This window comes from Oryctolagus cuniculus, chromosome 15 (genome assembly GCF_051225735.1).
Source record: "Oryctolagus cuniculus isolate XC-2025 breed Fujian yellow rabbit chromosome 15, ASM5122573v1, whole genome shotgun sequence".
NCBI lineage: Eukaryota > Metazoa > Chordata > Mammalia > Lagomorpha > Leporidae > Oryctolagus > Oryctolagus cuniculus.
In genome coordinates, this window is record NC_142881.1 from 70,268,820 (window position 1) to 70,281,454 (window position 12,635).

At 48.2% G+C, this 12,635-nt stretch overlaps 1 protein-coding gene across 3 annotated transcripts in view; it reads left to right on the plus strand.

The window, feature by feature from the left end:
- LOC149122048 (uncharacterized) overlaps positions 1 to 10,343 on the plus strand; it is a 30,836-nt gene extending 20,493 nt beyond the window's left edge. The window contains exons 1-3 of one of the 3 annotated variants that reach the window (XR_016221007.1): positions 3,102 to 3,582; positions 7,869 to 8,060; positions 9,160 to 10,343. Coding sequence is in view for 2 of the 3 variants with exons in the window: in XM_089313546.1 (XP_089169672.1) it covers positions 3,504 to 3,582; positions 7,869 to 8,047; positions 9,160 to 10,212 (1,311 nt within the window). In the remaining variant the exon portion in view is untranslated. Of the gene's footprint in view, positions 1 to 3,101; positions 3,583 to 7,868; positions 8,061 to 9,159 lie in introns of those variants that run through there. The other 2 variants (XM_089313546.1, XM_089313545.1) reach the window with 2 other exon arrangements.
- Positions 10,344 to 12,635: the final 2,292 nt, after the last annotated feature.

Genomic DNA, 12,635 nt, shown 5'->3' on the forward strand with positions numbered 1-12,635 from the left:
CAACGAGTTTAATTTTATGTAAGGTATACAAATTTCATGTATTTCATATATACAGATTTAGCAGCATGGTGATCCTTCCCACCCATGCTCCCACTTCTTCCTCCTCCCTCTCCTAGTCCCAGTCTTAATTTTTACAAAGATTTATTTTCAGTTTACTTTATACTCATTATCCCTACACTAAGTAAAGAGTTCAACAAACAGTAGAGACAAGGGCTGTAAACCATCATTGCATCTCAAAGTGGCAATTTCACTTCTATAGATAACGTTTTAGGTACTCTTAGTTACCATAGGCAGAGTGACAGAGATGGGAGGAGGGAGAGAGACAACCATTGCATCTTCTGGTGCATTCCCCAAATGCTCACAACAGCTGGGGTGGGGCCAGCACCAGACTGAAGCCACAGTCAGGAAGACTCCATCTGAGTTTCCCGTGTGGAGAAGAGGAACCCAAGTACTTGGACCCTCTGCTGCCTCCCAGGCACATTAGCAGGAAGCTGGGTTGGAAGCAGAGCAGCCAGGACTCGAACTCTCCTCTCCCACATGTAAATTCACACGTAGTGCAGCAGTAGAGGGCTGTACAGTAGCACCACAGCAGTTGTGATGAGATGTTTGCAGAACAGCATGGGTATGCCCCTACCTGACCACACCCCTGTGCCCACCTGCCTATCAGGGTAATTAACCACTCCCCTTTGGAAGTTGATTAAAGGCCTGGGACCTGGTGGGCCCAGCCCTTTTTGGCCCTCTGTCTCTTTCACCATTGCAGGCTTGCACATCGTCTTTGGGCCACCTGCTCCTTGCTTTCTGGCAGACATTTTCCTCGACATGGCTGGCTCCTGGTACTTGGTATAAATCCAGATTTCTTAGGCAAGAACCCATGATGCTCATTAATATTGTGAATTCATTAAGAAGCAAATGGTAATATAATTGGCACCCCCTACTCCAATAAAAGATGGCACCTCAGATGGGACCTTTAAGAGGTCTGTCTCTGATTACCTTGGGATCTTACTGGTGTAAGAGCTATTTTTAAAAAAAAAATCAGTACAGGGGCCAACCATTTGATGTAGCAGGTAAAGTTTCCATGCTATGTCAATACCGGTTTAAGTTCTAGCTGCTCCACTTTTGATCCAAATCCCTGCTAATGTCCTGGGAAAAGCAGTGGAAGATGGCCCAAGTGCTTGCGCCCCTGCAACCAATGTGGGAGGCACGGAAGAAACTCCTGGTTCCTGGCATTGTCTTGGCCCAGCTCCAGCTGTTGTGGACATCTGGGGAGTGAACCAACATAGGCAAGATCTCTTTCTCTCTCTCTTTCTGGCTTTCAAATAAATAAATAAATAAAATTTTAAAGGTTTTATTTCTTTATTTGAGAGACAGAGTTACAGAGAGAGGGAGAGACAGAGAGAAAAGTCTTCCATCTGCTGGTTTCCTCTCCAAATGGCCAAAACAGCAAGAGCTGGGCCAATTCAAAGCCTGGAGCCTGGAGCTTCTTCCTGGTCTCCCATGTGGGTGCTGGGGCCCAAGCACTTGGGTCATCTTCCACTGCTTTCCCAGGCCACAGCACAGAGCCACATCGGAAGAGGAGCAGTTGGGACTGGAACTGGGATGCTGGTGATGCAGGTAGAGGCTCAGCCTACTATGCCCCAGCAACGCCTGTAAATCTTAACAAAGCAAGGTCAATGCACTACTCCGTGAACATCCTGCGAAGCGAAGGTCCACAGGAAAAATATGTAAACTCTCCTGAGTTGTTCAGGAAGAAAAAGAGAGATTGTCCAATAAAGGTTGTTATTTAAAAGGTGAACCCTACGATTGGGCAGTGTGGGAGCTGTTATGTTGACCTTTGCCAGTGATGTCTAAATAATGGCATGAGAATAGAAGTGACTGCCTGGAGTTGGGGAGAGCATAAAAGCAAGTGAATTTACCTGGTCAAAATATTCTTTGAAACAAGTTTAATGAAAGAGGGAAAGGCACCATCTAGTGGAAATTCATGGTGCTGAGGTACTGAACTTTGACTTAACAGGAATTAAAAAAAAAAAAAAAAGGCCAGGGAAACCAGGCTAGGCCAACTTAATATTTTAAAGATTTATTTATTTATTTGAAAGTCAGAGCTTCACAGAGAGAGAAGAAGGGGGAAAAAAGAGAGAGAGAGAGAGATCTTCCATCCTCTGATTCACTCCCCAACTGGCCGCAATGGCTGGAGCTGCACTGATCTGAAGCCAGGAGCCAGGAGCCAGGAGCCAGGAGCTTCTTCCAGGCCTCCCATGCGGTGCAGGGACCCAAGCACTTGGGCCATCCTCTACTGCTTTCCCAGGCCATAGCAGAGAGCTGGATCGGAAATGGAGCAGCCTGGACATGAACCAGTGTCCATATGGGATGCTGGCACTGCAGGCGGCAGCTTCACCCACTGCTTTACCCGCTACGCATCGGCTCCCCAACATAATTTTAGTTTGTTCTGTCTGAGCCGCTGTCTCCTTTCAGACATCCAGTTCTCAAACTATTCTATGGAGGTGACTGTTTTGAGAATAAAATGAATTATTTCAATGATTTAATTACTGTATGATGTTAGACTTATATTGACTTTTTAAGATTTCTTTTTATTTGAAATAGTTACACAGAGAAAGAGAGAGAGGGAGAGAGAGAGAGGGAGGGAGAGAGAGAGAATCTTCTTCCCAGATGGCTGCAACAGGCAAGGCTGGGCCAGGCCAAAGCCAGGAGTCTAGAGCTTCTTCTGAGTCTCCCATGTGGGTGGCAGGGTCCAAAGCCCTTGGGGCATCTTCCACTGCTTTCCCAAGCCATTAGCAGGGAGCTGCATGGGAAGTGCAGCAGCCAGGACATGAGCCAGCACCCGTGTGGGATGCTGCCATACCCACTATACCTTAATGCTGGGCCCTTATGCTGACTTCTGAAAACCATTTATTTTTGTGTACCTGAGAGGCTGAGTGAGAGAGAGCAAGAGAGAGAGAAACCTTCTGTTTGCTGGTTCACTCCCCAAATGTCTACAACAGCCAAAGCTGGGTCAGGCTGAAGCCAGGAACCTAGAAATGCATCCAGGTCTCCCAGTGTAGGCTATAGGGCCCATGCACCTGAGCCATCACCTGCTGCTTCCCCGGCTACTTTGGTGTGAAGCCGGATTGGGAGCAGAGTAACTGGGACTGGAACCCACACTCTGCTATGGGCTGGGGGCATCCTACGTGGCAGCTTAACAAGCTTTGCCACAATGCCTGCAGTCTTATATTCTTTAACGTCCTCATTCGCTGTGAGTCTCTGGCCTCAGCAGCCTCCAAACGCTCAGTTATCAGTGCTGTCAGTGATGCAGATCACCTGGGGCCTGGCCAGGGCTAAATGAGAAAATTAGTTCCCATGGGTGTTCAGTGAATGGAAGCTAGGATTTAAAAATGGAGATTCTGGAAAGCCAGTTGTGCCTAGGGGGAGCTGTGTGTAGGGTGTGGCAGGGGCTGGAGAAGGGCTGGGTCTAAGACGTGCCTAGGGTGGCCATCTCAGGTTTATATTAAATGAATGCTGTGCCAGTAGCCCTCACTTCACTAACCAGGAAGAGTGTCTCAGGAGGGCTCCCAGACATGGCTTCCAATGGTGAGTTTCCATGTGCGGCTTTGTCAGCAAGGCTGGGTTCTTTCTGTCCTGGTGTTCTGTGGGGCTTTGAGCTTTCGTCTTTCAGAAGTGCAGGCTCGTGGTCCAGGGGCCACTAGTGTCACAGGTGTCACTGTCTCTGGCAACCGAATGGCTGAATGCAGGGGGTAGGATTTCCCAAAGGCTCAGGTGCTAAAAAATTAACCCAACTTGGGGTTGCCTTAAAAAGTTTTCTGCATTTTAAAGATGTACCTGGAAGTAGTTTAGGTAGAACAGTGTCTTGGGTTCCCTTCAGAATGAAGGGGTGGGAGGTGTGGGGAAATATGGGAAGGGTAGGGGGAGGAAACAGCACTGGTCATATAATGCTGGAGCAGGGAACTTCACAGTGTCGGTGGAAAAGTGGAATTCAGAAATGTTTTCATGCAAAAAAACACTTTGAAACCAAGAATAGGTGTTTCATGATATTCATTTCTCTGAGGACTTCTTCTATAGGAGCCGAGTTAGATTCTCAGGCAGCGCTGGCCGTTGTGGCCATTTGGGTAGTGAAGCAACAGATGGAAGACCTTTCTCGCTCACGCTCTCTCTCTCTCTCTCTCTGTCTCTCTCTCTCACTGAGTAACTCTGCTTGTCAAAAAATAAAATAAAATAATATAAATGCTGGAGTTCTGAAGTCTTGGATTCTGGCCCTGACTTCTTTCTCTAAACAAGCACTGGGTGAGAGAAGTCCTGGGTCAGCGCCAGTCTGTCTTGCAGCTTATGAGTGTGACATCTCAATCAACTCTCAGAGGCCTCCCAGCTCTAGGAGGTCTTCAGAAAATCCTTGGAAAGTGCCCATGGTGGAGGGGGAGCCCTCTCAGCTCCTCACTCTGTCCTGGAGGCAAAATCCAAGGCCCCAGAACAATGGTGCCCTTAGGGTGTGAAGCCCTTCCAGAAGCTGCTCTGGACCACAGGGGAGGGAGGGGCCTCCCAGGTGAAGATTGTGGGCTCAGCTGCCAGTTTTACTGCTGAGATTTTATTTAAACAAACAAATTTGATTTCAAACAAAACAACAACCAGTGTATTTTTAAAATGTGTGTTAAAGGTATACAAATTGCTGGTCAGAAATACTGGGAACTTTTCCTGTGGAGTTCTAGTGAGTGGCCGGGCTGGGGGTAGGGACCAGATACCCTGGAGCACCTCAGCGATAGATGCTCCCCAGGGAGGTTTTGCTGGGAGCAGAAAGCGCTCTTATCCCCTCTTTGCCTGTTCTGAAGGAAAGAGTTCCAACCAACAGTGTGTTCTCTGTTTGAATTTGGGTTTATACAAAATGCTTTACACCAATTATTCATATAATCAATATGTTTAAAAACATTTATTTATATTCATTTGGAAGGCATAGTTACAGAGAGATAGAGAGAGGGATCTTCCATCTACTGGTTCACTCCCGAAATGGCAGAAAATGGCCAGGGCTGGGCCAGGCCAAAGCCAGGATCTTCTTCCCAGCCTCCCACATGGGTGCAGGGGCCCAAGCACTCGGGTCATCCTCTGCTGCTTTCCCAGGGCTTTAGCAGGGAGCTGGATGGCAAGTGGAGCAACTGGGACTTCAACTGACAGCATATGGGATGCTGGACTGGAGGCAGAGGCTTAACTTGCCATGAAACAACACCAGCCCTGAATGTATAAGTTTTTTTCTGGACAGGCAGAGTTAGACAGTGAGAGAGAAACAGAAAGAATGGTCTTCCTTTTCCGTTGGTTCACCCCCAAAATGGGCGCTGCGGCCGGCGCGCTGTTGCAATCCGAAGCCAGGTGCTTCCTCCTGGTCTCCCATGTGGGTGCAGGGCCCAAGCACTTGGCCCATCCTTCACTGCCTTACCGAGCCACAGCAGAGAGCTGGACTGGAAGAGGGGTAATGGAGACAGAATCCGGTGCCCCAACCGGGACTAGAACCTGGGGTGCCGGCGCTGCAGGTGGAGGATTAGTCAAGTGAGCCTCGGGCCCTAGCACTATAACAATTTTTGAAAATTTTGGGGGGGCTGGCGCTGTGGCACAGTGGGTTAACGCCCTCCCCTGAAGCACCAGTATCCCATATGGGTGCCATTTTGAGAACTGGCTGCTCCACGTCCAATCCAGCTCTCTGCTATGGCCTGGGAAAGCAGTGGAAGATGGCCCAAGTCCTTGGGCCCCTGCACCCACGTGGGAGACCTGGAAGAAGCTCCAGGCTCCTGGCTTCGGATCAGCACAGCTCAGCCATTGAAGCCACTTGGGGAGTGAAGCATTGGATGGAAGACCTCTCTCTCTGCTTCTCCTCTCTCTGTGTAACTCTTTCAAATAAATAAATAAATATTTTTAAAAAATACACATAGCTCCATTTCACTGCCAAATGCTTAAGATACTTCTTAAAATTTTATTTGAAGGTTTATTTTATTTTTAAAAGGCAGAATTACAGAGAGGCAGACAGAGAGAGAGGGAGAGAAAGAAAATAGGGTGAAGGTCCTTCCATCTGCTTGTTCACTCCCCAGATGGCTGCAATGACCAGAGCTGTGCCAACCTGACCAGGAGCTCTTTCCAGATCTCCCATGTGGGTGCAGGGGCCCAAGGACTTGGGCCATCATCTGCTTTCCCAGGCTGTGGCAGAGAGCTGGATCAGAAGTGGAGCAGCTGGGACTTGAACCGGTGCCCATATGGGATGCCAGCACTGCAGGCAGCAGCTTTACCTGCTACTCCACAGTGCCAGCCCAATCCAGCACTTCTTACTGGCACCTCTCTGTCATGCTGTCCCCCACAGTCCTGCTCTGGTAGCTACTCGGTGTGCAGGTGTGCAGGTGTGCTCTGGGAGCAGAGGCTAGAGAAAGCTGAAGGAAGGGGAGTCGAGGAGAACAGCAAGGGGCTTTCGGGGTTTGTGTATTTGGAGGTTTGGTGGCTGACTTTCTGACCCTTTCCTCAGCTCTGCTCTCGCTCTCCCCCCTTCTCTCTCCCTCTCTCCCTCTCCCCCCTCTCCCTTTTTGTCTCTCCCTCTCTCCCCATCTCCTTATCTCTCCTTCTTCATTCCCCTGCCCCCTCCCTCTCCCCCTCTCTCCCTCTCTCCCTCTCTGTCTCTCTCCACACCTGCTCATTAGCGATGTCCACACTATATTTTGAATGTCACAGTTTCTGTGATGAAGTGTCTCCGGTTTTGCCTTAGGTAGTCTATAGTATGTTCAGATTGACCTTTTTAAAAAGATTTATTTAAAAGACAGAGTGACAGAGAGAGAGAGACACACAGAGAACTGCCATCCTCTGGTTCACTCCCCAAATGGCTGCAATGGCCAGGGCTGGGCCAGGCAGAAGCCAGGAGCATGGAACTCCATCTGGGTCTCCCACATGGGTGGTGGGGGCACAAGCACTTGGCCAGTTTTCCACTGCTTTCCCAGGGGCTTCAGCGGGGTGCTGGACTGGTAGAGCAGATGGACTCAAATCATTGCTCATATGGGATGCTGATGTCCTCAGGGGCAACTTAACATACTGCAGCCCAACCCCCGGCAGCTAGGTTATACCCTTTGAAGCAGACATATGAAGGTTGTGAATTTGGTTTGCAGTCCTTGTAAGTTTTTTCACTTAAATTCTGATTTAAGAAAAACAGGATTGCCTCGTGTCAGTTCTTCTGGTGGCCTCTGCAGTAGAGAACTGTGCCAACGTTGGTTTGTCCATAAGGTCTTCTCCCCTTCCAGCATCCGGGAGATGAGCACACACCAGAGGACAGGTTTAGACCCTCAGTGCTTTCCTCCCACTGGAATGTCTGACATGGGTGAAGGATATGACCTGTGGACTTGGTGTTAAATCTTCTAGCGCCATTTAGTTGATTGACACAGTGGAGGGTATGGCCACTTTCGACTTCATTCCATTGAGCAAAAAAGCCCACGCAGTGATAACAAGCAATAGGGGTACCAGACCTATCCTCGTCAATCTGTTTCAGTCCTTTCGCACTTTGCCCCCATATATTTAAATTATTGTTTACCAGATTGTTGTCAGCTGGTTTATTTGCATTACCTCAATTACTAGTGTGGCTGAGTGTTTTCCCACCATCTCTGTCTTTGTAGTATATCAATTTTCACTAAAGAAAACCTTCTTCACTCCTGTTACCTTTATGACCTAAATACTATCATCTTCTCACCATAAGTTTCAAAAGATATGCCCACAGTCCATTATTCATTTTATTATGACTAGGTAAGAGGGAAGGTATCACCTTTCTAAAATTTTATTCTATCACAGAGGTCTTTTGTTTTTCTGGATCTTGCTAATATTCTTGTGTTTTCTCTCTCTGTATTTTTCAGGAGATGGCCATGACAACATAGAAACACAGCATGGAAGAAGAAAAGGAAAAGCACGCCATCAATTTACACCTGAGGAACTGCACATACTGAATCAATCATTTGCAGAGAGTCCTTATCCTGACTTTATGACCAAGGAGGAACTGGTCAAAAAACTCCATTGTTCGTTTTACACAATTGAGGTACATAAACTACGTAGGTATTTACATGAATATGTCTTTGTGGACAATAATAAAAAAGCAACTAATTATGAAAAAGTATAACAGCATTTCATCACATAAGACAGCGTTGACATTTGGTCCCATTTCTTCTTCATGTCATTGTGGATGTGACTATATTAAAGCATGTTATGTGTTATTTTTGAAACAATTTATTTGAAAATCAGAGTTACACAGAGAGAGGGAAGGAGAGGCAGAGAGAGAGAGCAAGGTCTCCCATCTGCTGGTTCACTCCCCACCTGGCCTCAACGGCCGGAGCTATGTTGATTCGAAGTCAGCAGCCAGGAGCTTCTTCTGGGTCTCTCATGTGGGTACAGGGGCCCAAGCACTTGGGCCATCTCACTGCTTTCCCAGGCCATAGTTGAGAGGTGGATCAGAAGTGGAGCAGCCAGGACTTGAACTGGTGTCCATATGGAATGCCGGCTCTGCAGGTGGCGGTTTTACCTCCTATGCCACAGCACTGGCCCCAATTACTCTCACTTTACAAAGGAGAAAAAGTAGAGTAGAGGTTCCACAACACACTTAGGGTAAGGTATAAAGTAATACCGCTAAGTTATGGCAGACGCTTGTTTGTTTTGGGTATGGCCTTTGAAGAAAATGACATTTAGAATACGATTTAGAATACGTTGAATTAGGAATTCATTCTGGAAAAGCAGTTGGAGTAAAATAAGCAAGCTAAGGGAACATATTTTGAGAACAGCTGCTTCCCGTCTAAATGCAGAGGGTGCAAATAGGTTGGTAGAAGATTTGGAAAAGTAGGGATTTGCTCATACATAAGGGCCCGTGCCTCCTTTGAAGTCAGATGGGAATCCAGAATTGTGCACAATTACGATTTTAATTATTATAAACGTATATTTATATATACATTTACATATCATATTTACTATAAATGCATTCTCATATTATAAATATAATAACACAGGAAGCCCCTGGAAAGCGTGCTTGCATTTTTCATGTCTTACTCAAGGTCACGAAGGAAATCAGTGATGACGCTGATCCTAAGATGAACTACAAAATTCTCCTACATTGGCGAATATATAGACTCGAAAGTAATTTCTGTTTTGTTTCTTTTTTAGAACTGGTTCCAAAATAAAAGAGCCAGACTAGCAGCCAAGAAGAGATGCAAAGTGCTTGAAGCCAGGATGCCATATGCACTCCCTGTCCAAGGTCCCCCAGGTGTAAGACTGCAGAATTCCCAGGAGCGGTTTCCCAACACTACCCAGGTGGCTGTGCTGGGCGGAGCTGTCTACGCCACTCCACGTGCCCAGGTGTGGTCTCCCAACTTTGCCCAGGCAGCTGTGCTGGGTGGAGCTGTCTACACCACTCCATGTGCCCACGTGTGGTCTCCCAACACTGCCCAGGTGGCTGTGCTGGGCGGAGCTGTCTACACCACTCCACGAGCCCAGGAGTGGTCTCCCAATGCTGGCCAGGTGGCTGTGCTGGACGGAGCTGTCTACCCCACTCCACATGCCCAGGAGTGGTCTCCCAACGCTGCCCAGGTAGCTGTGCTGGGCGGAGCTGTCTACACCGCTCCATGTGCCCAGGAGTGGTCTCCCAACGCTGCCCAGGCAGCTGTGCTGGGCAGAGCTGTCTACTCCACTCCACGTGCCCAGGATTGGTCTCCCAACGCTGCCCAGGCAGCCCTGCTGGGCGGAGCTGTCTACTCCACTCCACCCACATGGGAGGTTTCCAGCCCGCTCTACGGCTCCTGGGATTCTGGGGTTCGAGGTGCTCAAGAGGCACCAAGCTATGCTCTGGAGAATCAAGGGAACGTAGGAGGTGGATCTTTTCCCCGTGGCGTTCCAGGAGCAAGGTTTATTCATTCTTTTTCATACGCACCGTATTTTGGGAGTTCCAGGTCAGAGATGAGGGTCATGCAGCCTGATTGGCCTTCCCTGCTACCCGGTGTTCCCAGTGCTCAGGGAGCGATGCAACAGCTGCAGGAGCAGAGCTCTCTTCGTTATCCACCATGTGAAGAATGGCAGCAGAATGGCTGGGGAACACACCCTCAGCAGCCCCAGCAGCCTCCGGATTACTGGCAGGAGCTGCCCTCCCAGGACCAGTTTCCAATGCAGCAGAATCACAACAGCGCAGAGAACAGGGTGCCTTTTCCTCTGTCCCAGCAGTAGCCTGGAGATCGTCAAGGTGATGGAGAGCTCATGTTCTTGCAGGTGTTGAGCACAGCTCTGTGGGTACTCAGTTCTCCAACAGAACCTCACGAGCAAGATATGCAGCAAGAAGGTGCCCGAGATGCCCAGTTCTGAAATCCAGGACATTTTGAAAGAGGAACACACCGGTGCCAACTTCTGGGACTAGAAATGTGGCTGCAGGAAATGGCGTTGGGCTTTTGAGTCAGCAGATGGCTGTCATACTACAATTGTGTACCTGGGAGTCGAAGGTTCTTGAAAGAAAGGAACTAGCTCATAGTGTACATCCTTTGTGTGTGTGGCTGGTTAGGGTTGTGGACGTATTTTCTATCATGTTGGCATTTATATTCTTGAAGGACGTTTTGTACTGGTAGTTATTGTAGGGGTTTGTGTCACGTTAAACTAGGATTAAAGGAGTCAATTAGGCTACCTTTCTTACTATTTTCTATAATTTTGTACAACACTGCACTTAGCCCTTCATTAAACATTTGGATTTTACAATGACGGCTCTGATAGATTCATTATAGGGAGATTTTGCCTCCTGATCTCATTATAGGTGATTAGAAAACTATCATTTCTCCTTGAGTAAAATTTGTGATTATGTTTGCTAATACTAATTCCATTTCATCTAGGGTTTTAAATTTACTGCTATAAATCATCTGAAGTACCATTAGGGCTTTCATTCCTAGAGTATTTGTGTATGTAAAATGTGTCATTTTCAAGTTTTAGACTCGCATCTTCTAATCTTGGTGTTTTATTGCCAGCTATTTGTCCCTTGGAAGAAAAGTTTGGAGAAAAACCCAGATTGCATGGAGTCCTTTAAATTTCACCATGGGTGCGGTCCCTGGTCTTGAGCAGTGTATGTTGCTGCCTCCCAGTAGGGAAATGTGAAAAAACATTACTTCCCAGGCCGGCACTGTGGCACAGCGGGTTAACACTCTGGCCTGAGCACTGGCATCCCATATGGGCACCGGTATGAAACCTGGTGCTCTGCTTCCAATCCAGCTCTCTGCTATGGCCTGGGAAAGCAGAAGATGGCCCTTGTCCTTGAGCCCCTGCACCTGTGCGGCAGACCCAGAAGAAACTCCTGCCTCCCAGCTTTGGATCAGCACAGTTCAGGCCATTGCAGCCAACTGGGGAGTGAACCACCAGATGGAAGTCCCCTCTCTCTCTCTCTCTCTCTCTGTGAAACTCTGACTTTCAAATAAAAAATAAATATTAAAAAAAAAGATCTCTACAGGTGCTGGTGCTCTGGTGCAGCGGGTAAAGCCGCCATCCTATATGGTTGCCCGTTCAAGTCTCAACTGTTCCACTTCTGATCTAGCTCCCAGCTAATGCACCTGGGAGAGTCGTGGAAGATGGTCCAAGTCCTTGGGCCCCTACACCTATGTGTGAGACCCGAAAGAAGCTCCTCCTCCTGGTATAGCTCCAGCTGTTGCGGCCTTTTGGGGGAGTGAACCAGTGGATGGAAGACTCTGTCTGCCTGTCTGTCTCTCTGTCATTCTGCCTTTCAAATAAATACAGCTTTAAAAAAATTCTGTAACTCAGACAGTAGGATTTAGACAACAGGCAGGGGCATGGGCAGGGGCACAGCATCTAACAATTTATTCTCTTGGCTTGTTTTCCCAAGAATATTCTAAGAAGAGTGATCTTGCAATGCTGTACCCCCAGGGATTGGGCCTCACAGCAAGGAGAGCTGCAAGAGCCCAGCAGGAGTTGGGTTTTGAACACACGATGCGTGCTGCTGTGGGTTGCTTGAGCAGGTAGGGCCCTCTTGCTTCTCTTTTTCCTCTATCCCAGCCACGCCCTCACTCTACAATCCCTCAAAAATGGCTTCTCACAGAGGCAGTAGTTTTAGGGAGCTGTACTTTCCAATCTCCTTGTCACAATAAAGCTGTCCTTTGAATTGTCGTGGGAGACCAATCATTTGTTGACTCCCCAGGCAAATGAACCCCTTTTGTCTGATATATAGAGGGGCAGGGGAGCTGCTCTAGGACTTGATGAGAGGTGTCCACTCCAAGCTGGAGGGGTGGGCATGCAGCCATATTTGTCCTGTAGTTTGGGGCCTTCTCAATACACAGTTGCTCCTTATGCACAGAACCCTGGAAAGCCAGCCAGTCATTTCCCGCGACCTCTTTCAAAGCAGGACTGGGGACCGGAAGTGTGCAAGTGTGTCAGGTCCTGTCCTGGTCACTTGAGTTGTCAGGCACCACCCAGTGACAACCTGAGGCAGCAGGCACTGAGTCTCTGGCCCTAGCACCTTGCATCTGAAACTGTGCAGAGAAAAGCCCAAGAATTGTTTCTGGTGGGAACTGGGACTTTGCGTCTGGCTACTACAGACCTTCACTCTGTCTGGTGTGTGGAGGCTCCAAGGGGCCCACTGTGCAGTGCGGCACAGTGCAATA